We start from the raw sequence: 20210 nt of genomic DNA, 5'->3' as shown, positions 1-20210 counted from the left end.
GTTGTTCTTGTTTTTTTGTCTCTGTTACTCACCGGCAATCAAATCTTGCTGCTTTACTTGTCCCAGCCACAGTCATGTTGCCTTTATCTGTAATGTTCAAGACAAGTTTGAAGGGCCACTTAGCCAAATGATTCTAGACATAAAATACTATAAATGTGTGTTTTCAAAAATGCGATCTCATTTTGTGTATCGTATAGTACGTACATCAACAACACTGCACAGAGACCAACCCTTACTTTAGCAAAGTGTACACTAGTAGCTGTGTCGGTGGGCAATTCGATCATTCTGCTCTGCCATGGTCATTAGCTAAAACATTTTGTCATCGCTGGAGCTATCTTGTTGACGTTGACCTGAATTAAAAAAAAAGATCAATATAAGACAGCGTCACTAAAGATGCAGCCTCATTCTCTTTCTTCTGTATTGTGTACTCTATCTAAATGTTCGCACTTTCATTTTAATCGGTTCTATGTGGGCCTACAAGCATTGCAAGCAGCATTAATAGTTGTGTAGGTAGTTGTTAGCACTTTCATTACAGTGAGCGAAATGAAGCCATTTGCAGTGCATGGGTAATGGTTAATGCTGGATGTAAATAGATGCAAGCATGTTTAGTTGGTGATTTCCAATGACACCAACTGCCTTGCAGTGACAACCAATAAAAATATTTCATTGTCAAGCCAGAATGAAACGAGGTCTGAGGATAACCGCACAGTGACATATTCATTGACAGCACTTCAGGAATTTGCACCTACTTGTATCCCTACTGGTTATATGCAAGTGCTTGCATTAGGGAAAGCACTTTCTGCACGTCTGTGATGAAGGCGCTTTGGCATAAACGCGAGTTGCCTGCATGAGGCTGCCATCTGGAGGTGCAGAGCGTGACAAGTACGACAACTACTTGCACTTGTTGCATGTCACCAGACATGCGGTGCTACTATTTCGTACTTGCAAGTAGATTCTGGTGCTGTCTTGTTTTAGATAATGCAGTCTACCTGCAGAAACCGATATTAAATCCTCTATCTTTGATTCGCAAAACAAGGTATCCAGTGCTCTAGAAACGTTGCAAACTTTTTACGATTGTTCACTTTTCTTAAGTGTGTGACAGTAGTTAGAGCATAAGCTTAATTTATCCATTTATGCACTGCAATTTATGCACTGCAATACAGTGGTAAGTTAATCTGCCAGATGAGAAGTTGCTGCAATAAAGCTGTTCTTACATTTCACCTGCGTAATGTCTCATTAACTTTAATTACAGAAATTATCCCTAAGGCATGTCTGTTGCGACTCACAGGGAGAGTGTTCTTTCAGTGATAATTGTGTTGTATACCATCGGTTCTATTGCGCAGATAAGGGAAGTGCAAAGAAAATGATTCTCGTCTAGAGCTCTCGCTTGGTGAGCTACAAAGAAAGCAAAGCAACAATCGAGCGCAGCTGTAAGATTTCAAAGACAACGCCGTATGGAAATATGAGCCTCAAGAATACACGTACGAGGCTTCAAATCAATATATCAACTAACCTCGTCCACTTTGCACTGCATTGCACTGCTACATCGGTCTGGATTAATTGTATTTGGCAACTACAGGGTACGGCAAAAGGTTTTTGCACTCAAATAAATACCCAATAATAAGGTTGCGATGTAGTATAACAAAATACCGTTGGTGTTAATGTTATGTGTTCTGTTCTATATACAAATCCAAATGAACTGTTGAAAAACCTCATTTTTCGCATATGCAAGCCTACATTCACTTTGGAAATGCACAGGCAGCACTGATCTAGTCTTTTAATTCATGCCATGCTTTTTTCAATGCCCAATGAAGAGAAGCCAAATTGTGGCGACGAGTAGAATCGGTTGTGCTGTTCAACACCAACAAGACTGAAAAGTTAAGATAGTTTGTTGAGCTGTTTGGTGCCATTCTAAAGTGGAAATGAAATTGGGGATGATTTCTTGCACCGTTATTGTTGCACCATGTGCAGCACTACCTTCGCCCTGTGAGGTGGAGAGGAATCCCATTGATTCATTAATTGCTGTTTTGAAAAGTATGATTTGGTCCAGAACAGTACCTGCTTCTTCACGACACCTTCCAGATAGTATGCAGTGTTTACATTCGCTCCCTACTCCAAGAAATCCAGCAGCATCTTTCCATCAGAAGTGATTGCCCCGAAATCTATCACTGATTCAGGGTGGCACTCATGTTGCCTTCTTTGAGGCTTTCTGTCAACATCCTATCGTATGGGTAGTTTAAAAACCGATCGACATTGACTAGTGCCTCGTTTGACAAGGGAATGCTGCAATGTCATGCCGTGCTGCAGCACGTAGCATGGCACGCATCTATGGTCCGTGCATCTTCTGACCTTGGTCTCTTTCACCTAATCTGTAATACCGGTGTCACACGACCACTTTTGATCGTGACTAAGCCCGATCCAGATCGAAATTCTTGACTGCGATTGGCTCCCCCACCGTACATGCACAAATAAGCAATCATGACAGAAAAATTCAATCTGGATCGGGCTTGATCGTGATTAAAAGTGCACCGTGTGACACCGGTATTAGTCCATGAACTTCCTAAACCATGTACACCCTTTTGAGCAGCAGCTCATCTTTCACAATCATTTGGATGGAACGTTCGGAAATTTATTCGGCTTGGGCCATTTGGCTTTTCGAGAATTGATTTCTGATGACTGAGTGAACTTCTGCTGCACCCTGTAAGTAGAAGCCTCAAAAACATGCCGACTGCTATGGAAGAAGGAAGTAAATTAGGAGAGAGCATTACGACTGGACCAAGAAAAAAGTGATATGTCTGCATAATTTGAACAAGAACAGGGCAGTAGTAAGCATGCAGTATATATATAAATTAGTAATATGTGCAGTGAAAAAGGCACATCTCTGTACGAGAGAGGGAACGGGTAGCATCAGGCCTGGTGCATAACGACCCGTGTCTTCATGCGCCCAACTTTCACAGACTTCGCATTTTCTAGTGGTTTGATTTCTATTTGCGGTGTACAGACCCACAGTAACAACACTGCTTGGCCGAAACTAGAATCGAAACTAGCAGAAGTTCATAATAAGCCACGCATAGAGTTTCTAAATAAATACTCTAGAGGGAAATGTGGCGCTAGTGTCTACGGGGGCTCTCGTGAGCGTTGTCTCAACCATGGCCATTCAATGAAAGCGGACGTGCCTCAACTATGGTGTTCTAGAAGAGCTTTGCTCAGTGGCTATGGTGTTGGGCTGCTGAGCACGAGGTCACGGGATCGAATCCCGGCCATGGCGGCTGCATTTCGATGGGGGCAAAATGTGAAAACACCCGTGTACTTAGATTTAGGTGCACGTTAAAGAACCCCAGGTGGTCAAAATTTCCGGGGTCCTCCACTACGGCGTGCCTCATAATCAGCAAGTGGTTTTGGCACATAAAACCCTATAACCTACATGGGAATCATGGAGGAAGGAAACTGAGAGGCCCTACCCCCTCCGCGCGCTAGGAGAAGAGTGTCGAGGAAATGACGTAGTAGGTTCTCCTTTTTCTTGCTGTTTTTTTATTTCTTTGATCTAGTGGCCACGCCTTTCGGGCCACAATGGCGGCTCTGTTATGGTTCTGTGCGCTCATGCATATTGCTCCGTAAGCTTCGTACCGTGGCAAAGGCGACGTGCGGGCAGGTTTGCGTTGGTCGCCATGTTATAACGCGACAGCGTTAAGGAGCTCGTGTCGCAGAAAAGCCAGTGGCGTCGGCAGCTTTGGCCGTGAACGAAAAATGGCGGAAGGCAATTCTTAAATAAAAACAACTTGCAAGATGGGCTGAGTGGGAATCGTACCAGGGTCTCCGGAGTGTGAGACGGAGACGCTACCACTCGACCATGAGTTCGACGCTTCAAAGCAGGACAAAAGCGCCTCTAGTGAATGTGGTGTTGCCTTAGAAATGTGCCGTAGAAAGTTATACTGCAATGTATATCGGTAATTAGAGACCTTTAGCGTATCTGCTATTCCGACAAACCGGGGCGGTTTCTGTGGATTACCGGATGGTCGGGGACGTTAACGTGAGCGGCCGGAGCGGTGAAGCCGCCTGGTGGTGTACAGCTCAACCAGACAAACACAGAGCTAAAATTGAAGTAACCTACTGTATTCTGCTTCGCTGCTGGTGCAAATTTCGGCAATGGCGTAAGTGTGTTCACAATTACGCCACTGTCCAAAACTTACACCCCAGCTAAGAAGAATATAGTAATTGGCTCTGCGTTTAGGTGGTTGAGCTTTGCGCCACCAATCTGGCCGCTCACGTTTACGCCCACGACCATCCGGTAATCCGCCCAAACCGCCCCAGTTTACCGGAATAGCGAACACGCTAAAGACTCTATTATGAGCATGTAAATTACAGAAGTCGCAGTTAAACGCATAGCGAAGGACGTTTCCGCTACATTTCTTCTGCGCTTGGCGCGCACGCAGAGCCATCCTGCGGCAAACACAGAAGATCCCCTCCTCGCAATGTACGGCGCGGCCCCGACGCGCCGTACATTGACGTGCACGTGCTTATCTCTCTTGGGTGACGGCTTTTTCACCGGCTGACGAAGCTTAAGGACGCGCCTGCATGTATCGGAAGTTTCTCAAATATTATCGATGGCACCATCCGTCGTCTGTTGTCACCGAACCTTGTGTAATATTTCATGCGCGACGCGAACTGTGTAGTACTCCCAATGCAGGTACTCCCAATGAAGAGTTTACAGTTTTGCTACTGTGTCTTTGGATGGATGGATGGATGGATGGATGTTATGAGCGTCCCCTTTGGAACGTGGCGGTGGGTTGCGCCACCAAGCTCTTGCTACTATGCTGCCTGATATCCTACCTAGGTTAACCAATGAAAAAAGAAAAGAAAAAAACACTATGAACTAACACGTCCAAATTTTCTGATCCCCTATTGCGAACTGTGTTTTTGTACGTCTCCGTCTTTTGTCGTTTCCCTACTTTTCTTCCACCAATCCTCCAATCGCCTCTTACTAATGTCTATTGCGAACCTGTTTGCTTTACCACTGCTCCCGCTGAACCCAAGGGCTTCAAGGAGGCCAGTGGTGCCTAAATCGACCGCTGGGTAGACGTCTTCACATTCTAATAAAATATGCTCCGTCGTTTCCCTAGCTTTACCGCAGCAAGCACATGCTTCTTCTTCCTTCTTATATCTCGCTTTATAGGTGCGTGTTCTAAGGCATCCCGATCTCGCTTCGAAAAGTAATGAGCTTCCCTTTGAGTTATCATAAATGGTTTCTTTCCTATTTTCGTTTTTTCCCCTTAAGTAGTTACTCATGGCAGGTTTCTTTTCCATTGCCGCCAGCCATGAGATTAATTCAGCCTCTCTGACTTTCCACTTGACCTTCTTTGTTGCTGTGTTGCCCACCCCACAGGCCGCATACAATTGCTGGTAAGCTTCCTAGTTCTTTTCCTCCACTTTGAATCAATGTTTTGCCTGTACAGATACCTGAACACTCTCCCAGCCCATTTACTTTCCTGCATATTTCTCAGCCGTTCTTGATACTCAATTTTACTGCGAGCTTCCCTCACTTCAAAACTAGTCCAGCCCATATCCCCTTGCACAGCTTCATTTGTAGTCTTCCCGTGAGCGCCCAATGCGAGGCGACCCACTGACCTTTGGTTCCCGTCGAGTCCTGATTGTACCCCTGATTTAAAGCAAACAACCGCATTTCCAAAAGTAAGTCCTGGAACCATTACCCCTTTCCACATACCTCGGAGGACCTCGTACCTATTGTATCCCCATAGCGCTCTGTGCTTCATTATGGCTGCATTTCTCTTCCCCTTGACTGTTATGGTTTTTTCCTGTGTTTCCATATATCCGTTGCCTTCGTTTATCCATATACCAAGGTATTTATATTCTGTTACCCGAGGTATTTCTTGGCCCTGTATCTCCACTGTCTGTTCACTGTTTTCATTGAATACAATAACACCTGATTTTCTAACACTAAATTTCAAACCTAAATTGTTGCCTTCCTGTCCACAGATATTAGCCAGACGTTGCAAATCACTTTGCTTGTTTGCGAGCAACACAATGTCGCCCGCATAAAATAAACCTGGGAGTTGCTGCTCTATTACTGTACCTGCCTGTTTGTATGAGAGATTAAACCCGATATTACTTCCTTCTAGCGCCCTCTCCATCCTCACCATGTACATCATAAACAGCAGCGGGGATAAAGGGCACCCCTGCCTCAGTCCCTTGTTGATATGAACTTTCTCCGCGCTCCTCATCCCTTCCCATTCAACTCAAACAGTATTTTCTAGGTAAATCTCTCTTAAAAGCTGTATACAATCGTTACCTAAGCCTTCCCCTTCCAGAATATCCCACAAAATGCTGCGGTCTACGTTGTCGTATGCTCCTGTAATGTCCAAAAAAGCCACATACAACGGTCTGCTTTCTGCTTTTGATATTTCAATACACTGAGTAAGAACAAACAAGTTATCATCCAAACGCCTACCTATTCTAAAGCCATTCTGAAGCTCTCCCAAAATGCCATTAGTTTCTGCCCATGCTTGAAGCTTTAATTTGATTGCCTGCATTGCTAGCCTGTATATTACCGATGTAATGGTCAACGGTCTATACGAGTGAATTCTGTCTTTTTCCCCCTTACCTTCATAAATTAAATTCATTCTACTTTGTCGCCAACCGTCTGGTATTCGTCTATCTTTTAAAGTTTTTTCAACTGCTTTCACGAGAGCTTCCTTACTTTTTGGTCCCAGTTCATTTATCAGCCTAACGGGAACCTCGTCTAGCCCTGTGGCTGTGCGCTTAGGAATCTTCTCTTCCGCTTTCTTCCAGTTTAAATTTGTAAGCACTAGCTCCTTTCCTCCTTGGGTCTCTTTCATGCTCTTTTTTTCTTCAAAGTTTAAAAGTTTAAAAGAGTTTAAAAGAGCGCACTCTGCTGGCTAGAGCGCGTTCGAGTGCTTTAACTTAACGCACCCAAAGTCTTACAAAGTTTATGTAGCGGGTTGTACATTATATAACATACTGCAGAAATAAAATTAGATTTTACGCGATAATATTTGAGTAGAGCTTTGTTTACTGCGCCGCAAGCAAACGCCACTAGTCTAAAGATCGAAGTCAATCCGAAGCCTGTACTTCCCATCATTTCCACATAGTGTTGTGGTGAGAAACTCTATGATCATTCCCATGTAGGTTGAGGCAACGCTCATCAGAGCCCCCGTAGACATTAGCGCCACGGCGCCACATTTCCCTCTAGGTTAGAAACTCTATGGTTGAGCCTCATTCATTCATCCATTCAACTATCCGTCCATCATCTGCTACTCTACGTTCGACTGGTGCGGCGTTGTAATTAGTACGGCGGCTGTTGTGTTGTGACGAACTGCCCGACTAGTTGATGATTTTTGCTGACACAGTGACAGTGATGTCACAAGGCTTTGATCGGTCACTTGGCTGCAAAAGTTGACTGCCCGAACCTAAAAAATGTCGGAGCGTGTAGTCCGCTGCTCTCTAAAATAGCGTTAAATAGCCGCTTCTATTGCCTTTTTCAAGCAGATTATTATAAATCACATCCTGTATAGAGTTCGCAACGTATGTACACAACGGTCTCATTGTACACGTTGTAAAATTCGCTTCTGCGATCGTTAGAAACTTGAAACCACCGTAATGTTCGACGACAGAACGATTACTACTCGTCGTAGAGATCAAAAAGTGAATTACGCACACAGCTTCACTGCGTACGTACCTTAAGCACCACGGTTATGCTGCCGCCGTACTACGCAGAAAAGCTATCTTCACAGTTTGAAAAGAGTTCCGCGACCCGATTTAAGACCCGTTTTAACGCACTGGGATCGCTCTTGTGAGCTTTCTACTAAGCTAGACATACAACGAGATTAAAAACAAGATATGCTCACCTTTCCTTGAAACTGAATCGATCAACATATTGCACATATCTGGCGCAGGTCTTACTCGTGAATACCTTTATTATTACCAGATCATCTGGCTTTCGCTACGGCACACAGCAGTAAATCCAAATGTCACTTACAACATTAGGCTATCTGTAATCAACTAAAAAAAGCTAGATTATCCTATGAATCTCTTAAAACAATTTTTCCAGTCTCCTACGGAAGCTAGGAAAGGGAAATTGATGCCGTCGATCTAGCATTGCACTTGCCACTTACGCTCGTTGTTTACATTTCTTGCACCGCTCCTCCTCTTCTAGTTTCACAATTCAAACGCAAAGCATTCGCAAATATCTGTTTTCTTTTGTATACTTGTGCATTTATTCACTTACAGCCAATACAAGCGCTTTGTGCCTGCCGAAATGGCAACACGATCGCTGAACAGATCGCAGAAGCAGACGACAGGGAACAGGTTATAACTAGCGCTACGTTGCTCGTGCGTTCTGTCCCTAGCGGCAAAAGGGGGCGAACTAGACCAGGCGTGCTGGAGCAGGGAGATCTGTGCAGGTCTGGAGTTCAGTAGGTCGTGGGGAGGGAGGGGGGGGGGAGCATAAGGGGAATATAAGGGACGCCAGTTGATTAGGACTCCCGTTCCGCGCATGGTACCGCGTATTTTGACAGCAGCCGCGGTTTGCCGTGCCACGTTGCCGTGCGATCCGAGGTGTTACTCAATGTAGGCTTCAAAATTCGATCTTTCTGGGAAATTCGAGAAACACAACAATTTAGCAGTAAGCGCAAAGTCTATTTAATTTGGACATTCCAGTAGCTGTCGGGAAACCACTGAATCTTAACGTCGCCCGATGTTCTTTCAAGGTGTGGTGCAGTCGTAGTGCACTTTGGCCGTGTGGCTAGCTTTCTTTATTTGGTCCCTTGTGACACCGTGAGAAGGATCGACACGTGCGTCAAGCCGCTCGGCAAAACGCCACGACACGCAGACTGTCAGCCGGGCCCTGCCAGCGCTGTCGTCGACGAGTGTGGAAGTTATGGGATCGCAGCAAAGCTGTGCCTGCTGTGAGGGAATGTCCACGACCGAAGGAGGTGAGACAGTTGCGGGCCTTGCGTCGGAAGGCACAGCCGCTGGCGCTCACGAGAGCATCAAGCCTTCCTTCGAACAGATCGTGGCCCGCCTAACAAAGCGCGGTCTGGACTTCGACCGCGCCTGTCAGTATGACGAATTCAACGCCGATTGCTGGCTGTGCCACGACCTCGACCGATGGAGCAAGGTCTTGCACTTGGTGCACTTAGAACTGGTCGAAACCGAACCGGCCAGGGTGGCCATCCGATCGACGCAGACAGTTCGGCGTCAGCTCGGCGACGACGAACTTTACAACGCCGCTTGCGTCTTCTGCTGGCTGCTGAAGGCGCATCGGTGCGTTCAGCGCATCATGATGGAAAACCCGGGGGCGTTCATCGATGGATCAAGCTACCCCTACGAGTGGGCCAATATGGAAGACAACAGGATGACCTCCTTCTGCGGACAAGCCTCCATCCTCGCGTTCGCGCTAGGCCGGAGCGTCAACATCCAGCATCTGAAGCTTCGCGGTGTCTACCTAACGCGCGTCTGCGATGAAGAGCTTTCCAAAGAGCTGGCTGGCCTTGGGCATCTCAAGAGCTTAGAATTACACCATTTCCCTATCAATGCATCAATGTCGAGATCCGTAGCAAATTTGCTACGACTAAACGCGAGCCACCTCACTGCGGTTTCCTTCTCCGGTAATGACATGCCGCAGGAGTCCGTCAAGTGCCTCTTGCGAGCGCTGCAGTGTTGTCGATTCCTCGGCGAGCTGTCTGTCGTCGCGAACGATATTTCACGGAAAAGCGTGAACTCTATCGCGAGGCTACTGCGCGTCGCGAAGTCCTTGACCAAACTGACGCTCGACCAGAGTCTGGAACACAACGTCAACCTATTCACCTTAGCAGAGGCACTCAAGGCCAACACGTCCCTTCTGGAGCTTCACATTGGTCAGTGCTTCACGTGCTTCGCGCCCCTTTTTGAAGCGATAATCGCGAACGAGACCCTGAAGCACTTGGACCTGAACGGTTGCAACATCAACGGCAGTAATGCAGAGTCACTCGCGACAGCACTGCGTAGCAACGTAGGGCTGAGAAAGGTGGTATTGAAGCAGGCTCGTGTCGATGGCGACTCAATGGTGACACTGGCTGATGGGCTGGAAACGAACTGTGCTCTCGAATTGATGGATCTGAGGGATAACACTGCTACTGTACGTGCCATCAACACGTTCTCCAGAATGCTGCGAAATAACAAGACGCTAAAGAGTGTGCTGTTTTCTGAAGTTCAAGCTACACAACTGGAAAGGTAACTAAATTGCCTATCCGACGGGCAGATGAGTTCAAAGCCACGCACATGTAAAACAACAGTTTTCAGGGCCAATTTTTGCATGTCACTGTTCTTTTATACGGTTTTATTTCCTGTGTTGTTGAATGTAGGGTTGCTACATGTAGGGTTGTATAGCTGCTTTTTGCTGAAACAGCAGGTGACACTGTTCCCGACCAGAGCCGAAATAAGTGCTTCAGAATTATACCAAAAATAACATTGATATTAGGGTGCTGTAGCAATAGGGAAACAAAAGTGAGGGGGTGCTATCAGTCAGGCATTTGAATGTAGAGAGTAATAAAAGAATGTAAAGGTTGTACAAACGAGTTTGCCTTTTTGGTGACGTAAAGCAACAGGGAGGCGCTACTCATAAAACTTCCTATTGTCCTGAAAAGCAGCTTTAGGATTCCTTCCCTCCTCTAATGGTTCACGCAAAAGTGTGCGTCCAAATCAAACGCACCTTAATTACCTTCGCAAATGCATACATTCAATTTACAGGACCTGTATTGTATGAATGGTAGTAAGAGGTGTAGCTGATTCTGGAACATGAAGCATACTATTCTGCAGTGCCACCACCTTAGTGCCTTCTCAAGGAGCTAAGTGATTTATCTACTCATGCTGGTCTTTCACCTCTATTTAGAGTCTTTTCAGGGCATCTGCATCTGGCAGTTTTTCCCCAGGCCGGTACGTGACATCAAAAGTGAATTGCTGCATTTCGACTATTCATTTCACAGGTCGTCAATTTGGTTGGGCTAAACTTAAGAAGTGGCTGAGAGCTTGATTACCAGTGACTAACTTAAGTTGGTGCCCTTCCAAGTAGGAGTGGAAATAACGAATAGCCATGACCACCGCTAGCACCTCTGTTTTGGTTGTAGGGTGACTTTCTTGAGCTTTCGGAAAGGTATAAAAATATTATCCAGTAACTTTCAGATGATAATGAGATGGCTCCATCACGTCTCTGGTGCAGTACAGTTACAAATTTTGAAGCATCTGTGCAGAGTTCAAATGGAAGGCTGAAATCGGGGAGAACAAGTACAGAATCTGATGAAATGGTTTGTACCAAGTAATTTTATGTCTTTTTGTATTCCTTTGACCATACTTTGACTTCTCCAGTAGTGCTGTCAAGGATGTAGTCTTTGTCACGTACCCTGGAATGAGAGTTCTGAAATGCCCTACTAATGCAAGAAAGGCAGACGGTAATTGTAGGTCGCGGGGCTTTACAAGCTGGCGTATATATTAAACTGACTTCTTTTGTGCTCTTGGTGCGACCATCAAACATTGTTAATAAGAATACTATGTTTCTTTGGGAAAACTCACTTTTTCTTGTGTTTATCTTCAAAGAGTCCCTAAGACGGTTTGGACAAAGTTTGTCGACACATAGGAAAACATTCATGTGAAAATTTGTGTGAGGTCTCTCATATTAAGAGACCTACGGAACCTATGGACAATTGCAAGTTTCCGTGCACCACAGCCACGCTTTTTCTTGTCAACTTGTTCACCAAGTGATCGGAGCTAAGCTACACCTTCATTGGCTTTGCGTCATGATGGGACGTCGTGTCGTCTACTACTGGTTGTCTTGGAGCCAGCATGGAAGCCTCTCACAACGTCACTGCAAGCCGCCGGGCGGTTGATCTCAAGCGGCAGCTATCGAAACAGCATGCGTTATGAGCTGGATGGGTGGAGGCGTAAACTAAAGCCCGTCCATGCAACTATTGCTGTGATGAAGGAGCTTTAGCATAGACGTACGTGAGTGGCCTGATCGGTCGGCACGGTCCAGCCACCTGGTGACGCAGAGCTTAACCAACCAAACAAAGAGCTAATATTTCTGCAACCAAGTGAAAAACCTTTCAAACATTTAGAAAAATGTGTAATTAAGTGCAAAATCATTTAAACATTTAGAAAAATAATGTGTTCACAGTTAGACTGCTGCCAAAAGTTCACTCCAGTAGCAAAGTAGAATACGCTTCACTACTGCTGTACTAGTTCTGTGTTTGTTTGAACTCTGTGCCAACAGGTGGCTGCACTATGCTGGCTATTGATGTATGTACCTCCACTCATCCCATAATATGCCCCAACCCAAAACGCTTGCATTTACCTGCATACCTGACATGTGAAACACTAATGGTGTGAAGTGATGGCCGCAAATGTGTATGTGCTGGATTTGAATTCATACTGTCAACAAGCACTCTAGACACTCCGCTTGCATTTATGCCTTGTAAAGGTACACAACGTCGCAGCTTGACATGTCGCCGATCGCTACGTTCGCAGCCCACAATGCAAGGCTGAACTATGAGGGTCACAAAAAGACAGATCAAGACCAACACAGCCTGCACAGCTCGCGTGAACATGGAGCATGTTGTAACACAAGCAGGCAGCGCTTGCTTTGTGCCGGAAGTGCTTGAGAGTAGTGATAAATTTCTCTTGTGCATTCTGTTGCTTTTACTGTGTTTTTTATAGAAACAAATTGACTAACATTCCAACTAATACGAATGACATTTGTTCACCCTAAAGTTGAAAATATTATTGTTGATGTGCCCTGGGCACCCACTTGGATAGCTTGCCTACTGGTGTCGTCTGGTCAACTTCCATTGTCTAGTCAGGGGTGGCTGAAAACTCAGGCCAGTGGCGTGCTGTGATCGGTAGCGATGTACATATTTAAAACCTTATAATAAATTACATGCTTTACGGGGAACACTTAGACACATCGATTAATGATCAGAATACCTATGCTAATGACTCAGTATGTTTCTACAAGATTGTTTCAGGGTCCCTTTAACTTTTCTTGGCTCAGAGCAGCGAGTATGTCTACGAGGTGCTTGTCATGATCTTCTTTTCTTTGTGAGTAGATCAGTATATTGTTTATTTACACACTACAAAATAGGCCTAGGAATTTCTCTAACCCTTCATTGGCAATTCTTTGAAACCAGCCTCGAGCTTTCCTTACCGAAAGGGAGCCTATTCACAGACTTCAAAGGTCACCATGAAAGTAGTGAACCGTTTAATCTCATCTGTGAGAGGCACCTGCCAATACTCTTTGCATAGGTCAATTCTTGAACAACCATGTACATTCACTGGTTTAATCAATGGTATCATTAACACAGGGCACGGGAAAGGGGAGAAGTTCCATTTGATGATTTAACAAACAATATTCCCTACAAAGATGAAATGTTTTGTCTTCTTTTGGAACTATTCTTATGCACAGTAATAATGTATCATTAACGCTGATACAGGCTCTAGCAAATATATACGCAACCTCTCTAAACCTATGCAGGATGAATGACAGTGGGCTTTTCAATGCAGGTCAACTCTCTCCGTTGAAATGGCCCAAGCCAAAGGCTACAGCCGTATCCAGATACCTTGGGCCGAGCCCGACCTTCCTCCGCTGTCTGCAGTTGTGGCACTTGGGTCAGAGTCCCTCACAGAACTCCACCTAAGCTATGCCCACAGGCTCACCGAAATGAGCATTTGTGCGCTGCTTCAAAATCTCGCCACAAATGAATACGTGCGAACTGTAACAGTCGATTTAGGAGGTCGCAAACAAGTCGCTGTTGCGTTGTGCTGTGTGCTCGCCTTGAACCAAACTATCCAGAATCTTAAGATTAGGAATTCTTCCTATTCAGCCCATGGGCTGCTTGGCATGGTCGCCAAAGCGCTCGCAACAAATAACACTGTGAGTAAAGTATATTTGGAAAGCTATAAAGTATCCTTGAGGTCGCTCAAGTCGATTGCTTTTATGCTGACAAAGAACACCGCAATCACCAACCTGAAGTTGGACACTGGGGGCTCCATGCGCACCAAACGCCTTGCCATTCTGTCGCGCGCCCTGGTGGAAAACCAGTCTATCGTGGATTTGACACTGACCACCGTGCCAAATAGAAACCATGTGTCTTCCCGTATGTTCACCTCCATTCGACGAAACACCAGTCTTCTGAACATGGCTGTGAGATTTCTCACACACCAGAGGCTAGATAGGCAGGCTGCCCTGGCATTCGAAGCCCTCAGTGAAAAGGCGTCGCTTGTTACACACGTAATGAAAGTGACCGAACAGAGTGAGGCCGAGGCAAAAAAGGCTGTGCTGTCGGCAAAGCGTTACATTCAGTCAAACTACTTTCAGCTAGCGGGCATTGTGAGAGAAAGGGTTGTTTTCCACCTTGGCATGGGACAAGAGATTCACACCTTGAATTACGAGTGCCTCTGTGCCATAGCACGATATCTCAAGCTGTCAGATGTCGTCTCTGTAGACTGCAGCAACCCTAATCGACAGCCGTAATATATTTGGGTAAATCTGGTGGAGCCTCATGTTTACGTAGGTATTTTTCGACAGAGGCACATTTGTGCATTGTCAACTATGTTATAATTTATTATCGCTCATTATTAGCAACAATAAGGTGATGTTTGGCGAAATTGGTCGTTTCTGAATTTCATGCCCAAACAGCAAGGCCGATATGCTAGTACGGCATCACAGATTGCTAAGTACATTGACATGATTAGCCTGCTTTTGTTCAGTAAACGTGCTTAATACCCGCTGTGTTGTAAATGTTTGTTTCAAGAATGCAAACCAGTCCCTGTTTATCGATCAATTGTTACCTTGTCCTAAGCAGAAGCTTTCAAAATCTCATGACGACACGAGAAACTACCAGAGGACCTCCAAGCCCCTTTGTTTCTTTTTTGCCACGTCCTTTTCTGGCATGCCAACACTCTGCTGATGGGACAAATGATATTGCTTGCATTCCAGTAATGTAATTTATTAATCTATTTTCACTGAACATTTCTCTTTAGCGTCCTTTTAAGCGTGTTGAACCAAGTGAATGCTGCATTGTTTGGATAGGTAGGCTGCAAAACAAGTAAAACAAGAACAGAAACACTGATCAACAATTGAAAGGTCACATAGTGGTGGAAAAGAAGGAAGAGGCAAAAATTGTCTGCTCATGCTTAATGAGAGCAGCAGTCAGGGCAAGTTGGTAATCCATTACTCCAATGATATTGCGCAACAAAAAAAACGACACGGACGTAAGAGAGGCTTCGTTTTTTGTTGCGCAATATTATTTGCGTACTGCTCATGCTATTCCCCGACTAATACGTGCCTCTTAATCATACTGTGTTCTGGCATGTAAAACCCCCCAATTCTTTTCTGCATGCTTATGATCCCTGCTCACTTCTGATTGCCGTCACATCGCATGATGACCCTTGTACTTTTTTGCTGCCAACTAGTGCCTTGCACAGACTGAAAGGATGGCGGAAGGCGCACAGTCCCTAAAAATGCACACACACAAAAAAAAGAAGGAATGGAAAAATCTTTGAAGGTGTAGAAATGTCTTCTTGACCAAGCCATGGTGCCATTAATGTCCTATCAATAGCTCACATTGCTTCTTTCACAAACAACAAAAGGCAATACCATGAGTGGCTGCTAATCGCACACAGTGCACTGCATGCCAGCCTCGAAAAGGCTGCAGTTACTTGTTCGTCAGTTTCGCCTTACCATATGTAACATTAAAAAGTAAAAAGGAAATATGCTCGTTGATATTTAAGCACTACACTGCAGTGATAGACTAACCATTGCTTGAGGTATCGCGAAAATGCAGCCGATGTCACCTCTTTTTGTAAAGGCGATAAGCTCCGATGTGGGAGAGGGTGCACGCTTTTTAAAGAATTTTGTTGCCTCTCCCTCAATAATATGGTTTAGCATGCTCGAATGTTGGGCTAGGTAGTTTGTAATGTATTGGGAACAGAGGCAAGGCATGTTGAGGCACGGAAACTTTATCTGTTATGTCTGCCTTGCTTCTACTCTCTTCCTGCAATTGTTTCTGCCGAGTCCGATGTTTCCACGAGTCAGCGACCCAATGTTTGGCACATGTACTCATGGCCAGATGTTCGAACATACTGTGCTTGTCCACTCAAAATGCTTACACCTATATAGGGCACCTTTCAGGAGAAATTTATAATTGTTGAGCTATTCTGTAGGTTAAAAGCACTTCTTGTTGGGCTAGTTGGTAGCTGTTCATTATAAAATATGAAGACGCCAAATAAAGAGACACGCACAAGAGAAGAGAACGGGACAGGGCGCCACTCGCAACTGTTTTATTTACAGAACGCTGGCACATATATACTGTGTGTCAACACATGCGCACAAAGCAAACATTCATTCACGCATCTAATCAAACATTCACGACGCAACACGCTCAGGAAACCTCGTCTCGGCCTTATATAATGTTATCGAAGTATCGCTAACGCACAAGCTGCCTTTCTTGCCTATGTGATAGGCTTCAACCAGTTCCCTTGCTCTCGGCAAGAGGTGAGACCGGTGGCTGTGCCGTATGTGCACAAGGTGGCCCACAATCTGAAGAAGGTAGCGAGCAGACATGGCGTGCCGCTAGTGTTTTCAGCCCCAAGGAAGCTCGGAAGCCTTTGCTCCCAAATCGCCAAAAGAAAAGAAAAAAGAAGTGAAAAAGGCTGTGGAACCAAACATGGGCGACCTTTCATGAAGTGTGCCGAAGGGGTTGTATACGAGATCCCCCTTTTGTGCGGTCGTTCCTATATAGGTCAGACCGGGCGCTGTGTTAATGAGCGTGTCAGGGAGCACGAAAGAAATGTTGAGCAAATGAAAGAGGGCCCAAATTTGCCTAAGCACATCGGGACCTGTCCCACACGCTCTTGTGAACCACGTTTTTCAGACGTGCGGATTCTTGCCCGAAGTGAAGATACTAGAGCAAGGGAACTGGTTGAAGCCTATCACATAGGCAAGAAAGGCAGCTTGTGCGTTAGCGATACTTCGATAACATTATATAAGGCCGAGACGAGGTTTCTTGAGCGTGTTGCGTCATGAATGTTTGATTAGATGCGTGAATGAATGTTTGCTTTGTGCGCATGTGTTGACACACAGTATATATGTGCCTGCGTTCTGTAAATAAAACAGTTGCGAGTGGCGCCCTGTCCCGTTCTCTTCTCTTGTGTGTGTCTGTTTATTTGGCGTCTTCATATTTTATAATGAACTATTCTGTAGGATAGGCTGTTTGTGCTTAATTAGGAATTCGCGATGAAATGAATGCCTACTACCGGGAACCACGTGCCAATTGAGCACTGTACATTCTTGCCAATTTAATGGAGTGTATACTGAATTATGACAAAGCTCTACACTTGTTGGGGACTCTGCTGCTCAGCAGTAATTCTGTACTGCTTTTGTGATACTGAAAAACTGGCAGCATTTGTCTCCTTCAGATAAATTTTTAATTTCTGCCCTTTATATATGTTCATTGTAAATAGAGTGTTGTTCGTTAGCTATTTCATTCCATTTATTTTGATGAAACTGTTATTCTGGGTGTTCTGAATAGCCATACCATAGCTGTGCACTTCTGGGTAAGGCTGACCTCATTTTAACGGGAACTTTCATCCTGTGCATATTCTGTGATATCTTAATGATTGTAATTAAGACTTGTCTGGATTCATACTGATTAGATGTCAGTTGCTTGTTGCATTGTTTGTTACCCTGTACTGTTTCATTCTCTGTCAGGCACTGCAAAGTGTGGGTAGTGTGGCATTGTTTACTGTTGTTAAATTACAGTAAACGCTGCATCTATGTCGTTCTGATGTGTTGTTCTTGTTTTTTTGTCTCTGTTACTAACCGGCAATCAAATCTTGCTGCTTTACTTGTCCCAGCCGCAGTCATGTTGCCTTTATCTGTAATATTCAAGACAAGTTTGACGGGCCACTTAGCCAAATGATTCTAGACATAAAGTACTATAAACGTGTGTTTTCAAAAATGCGGTCTCACTTTGTGTATTGTATAGTACATACATCATCAACACTGCACAGAGACCAACCCTTACTTTAACAAAGTGTAGACTACTAGCTGTGTCAGTCGGGAATTCGATAATTCTGCTCTGCAATGGCAAGTAGTTAAACATTTTGTCACTGCTGGAGCTATTTTTTTGTTGACGACGTGAATTAAAAAAAAATCAACCTAAGACAGCATCACTAAAGATGTGGCCTCATTCTTTTTCTTCTGTATTGTGTACTGTATCTAAATCTTTGCACTTTCATTTTAATCGGTTCTATGTGGGCCTACAAGCAATACAAGCACTATTAACAGTTGTTTAGGTGTTTGCACTTTCCTTAAAGTAAGCGATATGAAGCCATTTGTAGTGCATGTGTAATGGTTAATGCTGGATATAAATAGATGCAACCATCTTTAGTTGGTGATTTGCAAAGACACCAACTGCCTTGCAATGACAACCAATAACAATATTTCATTGGCAAGCCAGGATAAAACGAGGCCAGAGGATAACCGCACAGTGACATATTCACTGGTAGCACTTCAGAAATGGCACCTACTTGTATTCCTAATGGTTATTTGCATTAGGGGAAGCGCTTTCTGGACGTCTGTGATGAAGGCTCTTTGGCATAAATGCGAGCTGCCTGCACGAGGCTGCCATATTGAGGTGCAGAGTGTGACATTACAACTACTTGCACTTGCTGCATGTCACGAGACATGCGGTGCTACTATTTCATACTTGCGAGTAGATTCTGGTGCTGTCTTGTTTTATATAATAAAGTGTACCTGCAGAAACCGATATTAAATCCTCTTTGTCTGCTTCACAAAACAAGGTATCCAGTGCTCTTGAAACGTTGCAAACTTTTTACGACTGTTCACTTTTCTTAAGTGTGCGACAGTAGTTGGAGCATAAGCTGAATTTATCCATTTGCACTATCTTTGAGTATGCACCGCGATACAGTCGTAAGTTAATCTGCCAGATGAGAAGTTGCTGCAATAAAGCTGTGCTTACATTTCACCTGCGTAATGTCTCATTAACTTTAATTACAGAAATTACCTCTAAGGAATGTCTGTTGTGACGCACAGGGAGAGTGTTCTTTTAGTGATAATTGTGTTATAAAGCTGCACTGGTTGTATTGCACATATAAAGGAAGTGCGAAGAACATGTGATTCCATCTAGAGCTCTCGCTTGGTGAGCTACAAAGAAAGCAAAGCAACAATCGAGCACAGCTGTAAGATTTCAAACACAATGCCATATAGAAATACGAGCCTCAAGAATACATGCACGAGGCTTCAAATCAATAAATCAACTAATCTCGTCCACTTTGCACTGCATTGCACTGCTACATCGGTCTAGATTAATTGTATTCGGCAACTACAGGGTATGGCAAAAGGTATTTGCACTCAAATAAATGCCCAATAATAAGGTTGCAATGTAGAATAACAAAATACCTTTGGTGTTAATGTTATGTGTTCTGTTCTACATACACAAATCCAAATCTACTGTTGAAAAACTCCACATTTTGCGCAAATGCAAGCCTAGATTCGCTTTGGAAATGCACAGGCAGCACTGATCTAGTCTTCATTTAATTCACGCCATGCTTTTTTCAATGCCCAATGAAGAGAAGCCAAATTGTGGTGACGAGTAGAATCGGTTGTGCTGTTCAACACCAACAAGACTGAAAAGTTAAGATAGCTTATTGAGCTGTTTGGTGCCATTCTAAAGTGGAAATCAAATTGGGGACGATTTTTTTGCACTGGTATTGTTGCACCATGTGCAACACTACCTTCGCCCTGTGAGGTGGAGAGGAATCCCACTGATTCATTAATAGCTATTTTGCAACGTATGATTTGGTCCAGAACAGTGCCTGCTTCTTCATGACACCTTCCAGATAGTATGCACCGTTTACCTTTGCTCTTTGCCCCAAGAAATCCAGCGGCATATTTCCATCAGAAGTGATTGCCCCGAAATCTATCACTGATTCAGGGTGGCACTCATGTTGCCTTCGTTGAGGCTTTCTGTCGACATCCTATCGTATGGGTAGCTTAAAAAGCGATCGATATTGACTGGTGCCTCGTTTGACAATGGAATGCTGCAATGTCATGCCGTACTGTAGCACGGAGCATGGCACGCATCTAGGGTCCGTGCATCATCTGACCTTGGTCTCTTTCACCT

The 20210-nt window shown here is 44.6% G+C and overlaps 1 protein-coding gene and 1 long non-coding RNA gene across 6 annotated transcripts in view; one reads left to right on the top strand and one right to left on the bottom strand.

The window, feature by feature from the left end:
- Positions 1–20210, bottom strand: part of LOC129383800 (uncharacterized) — a 111322-nt gene that overhangs the window by 42619 nt on the left and 48493 nt on the right. For 3 of the 5 annotated variants that reach the window (XR_011890267.1, XR_011890269.1, XR_011890265.1), the window contains 2 exons: positions 17886–17940; positions 33–87 (listed from right to left, as the gene is read on the bottom strand). This is a non-coding gene — a long non-coding RNA (uncharacterized lncRNA). Of the gene's footprint in view, positions 1–32; positions 88–14990; positions 15520–17885; positions 17941–20210 lie in introns of those variants that run through there. The other 2 variants (XR_011890268.1, XR_011890266.1) reach the window with 2 other exon arrangements.
- On the top strand, positions 8492–19050 carry LOC126527310 (uncharacterized). Its single transcript, XM_050175096.3, has 3 exons — positions 8492–10248; positions 13567–16227; positions 17267–19050. The coding sequence occupies exons 1-2, from the start codon at positions 8915–8917 to the stop codon at positions 14534–14536; spliced, it is 2304 nt and encodes a 767-aa protein (XP_050031053.3). The 5' UTR covers positions 8492–8914; the 3' UTR covers positions 14537–16227; positions 17267–19050.

The sequence above is a fragment of the Dermacentor andersoni genome, chromosome 9 (assembly GCF_023375885.2).
Source record: "Dermacentor andersoni chromosome 9, qqDerAnde1_hic_scaffold, whole genome shotgun sequence".
Classification (NCBI taxonomy): Eukaryota; Metazoa; Arthropoda; class Arachnida; order Ixodida; family Ixodidae; genus Dermacentor; species Dermacentor andersoni.
Note: the sequence above shows the minus strand (reverse complement) of the source record. Positions and strands in the feature narration are given on the sequence as shown.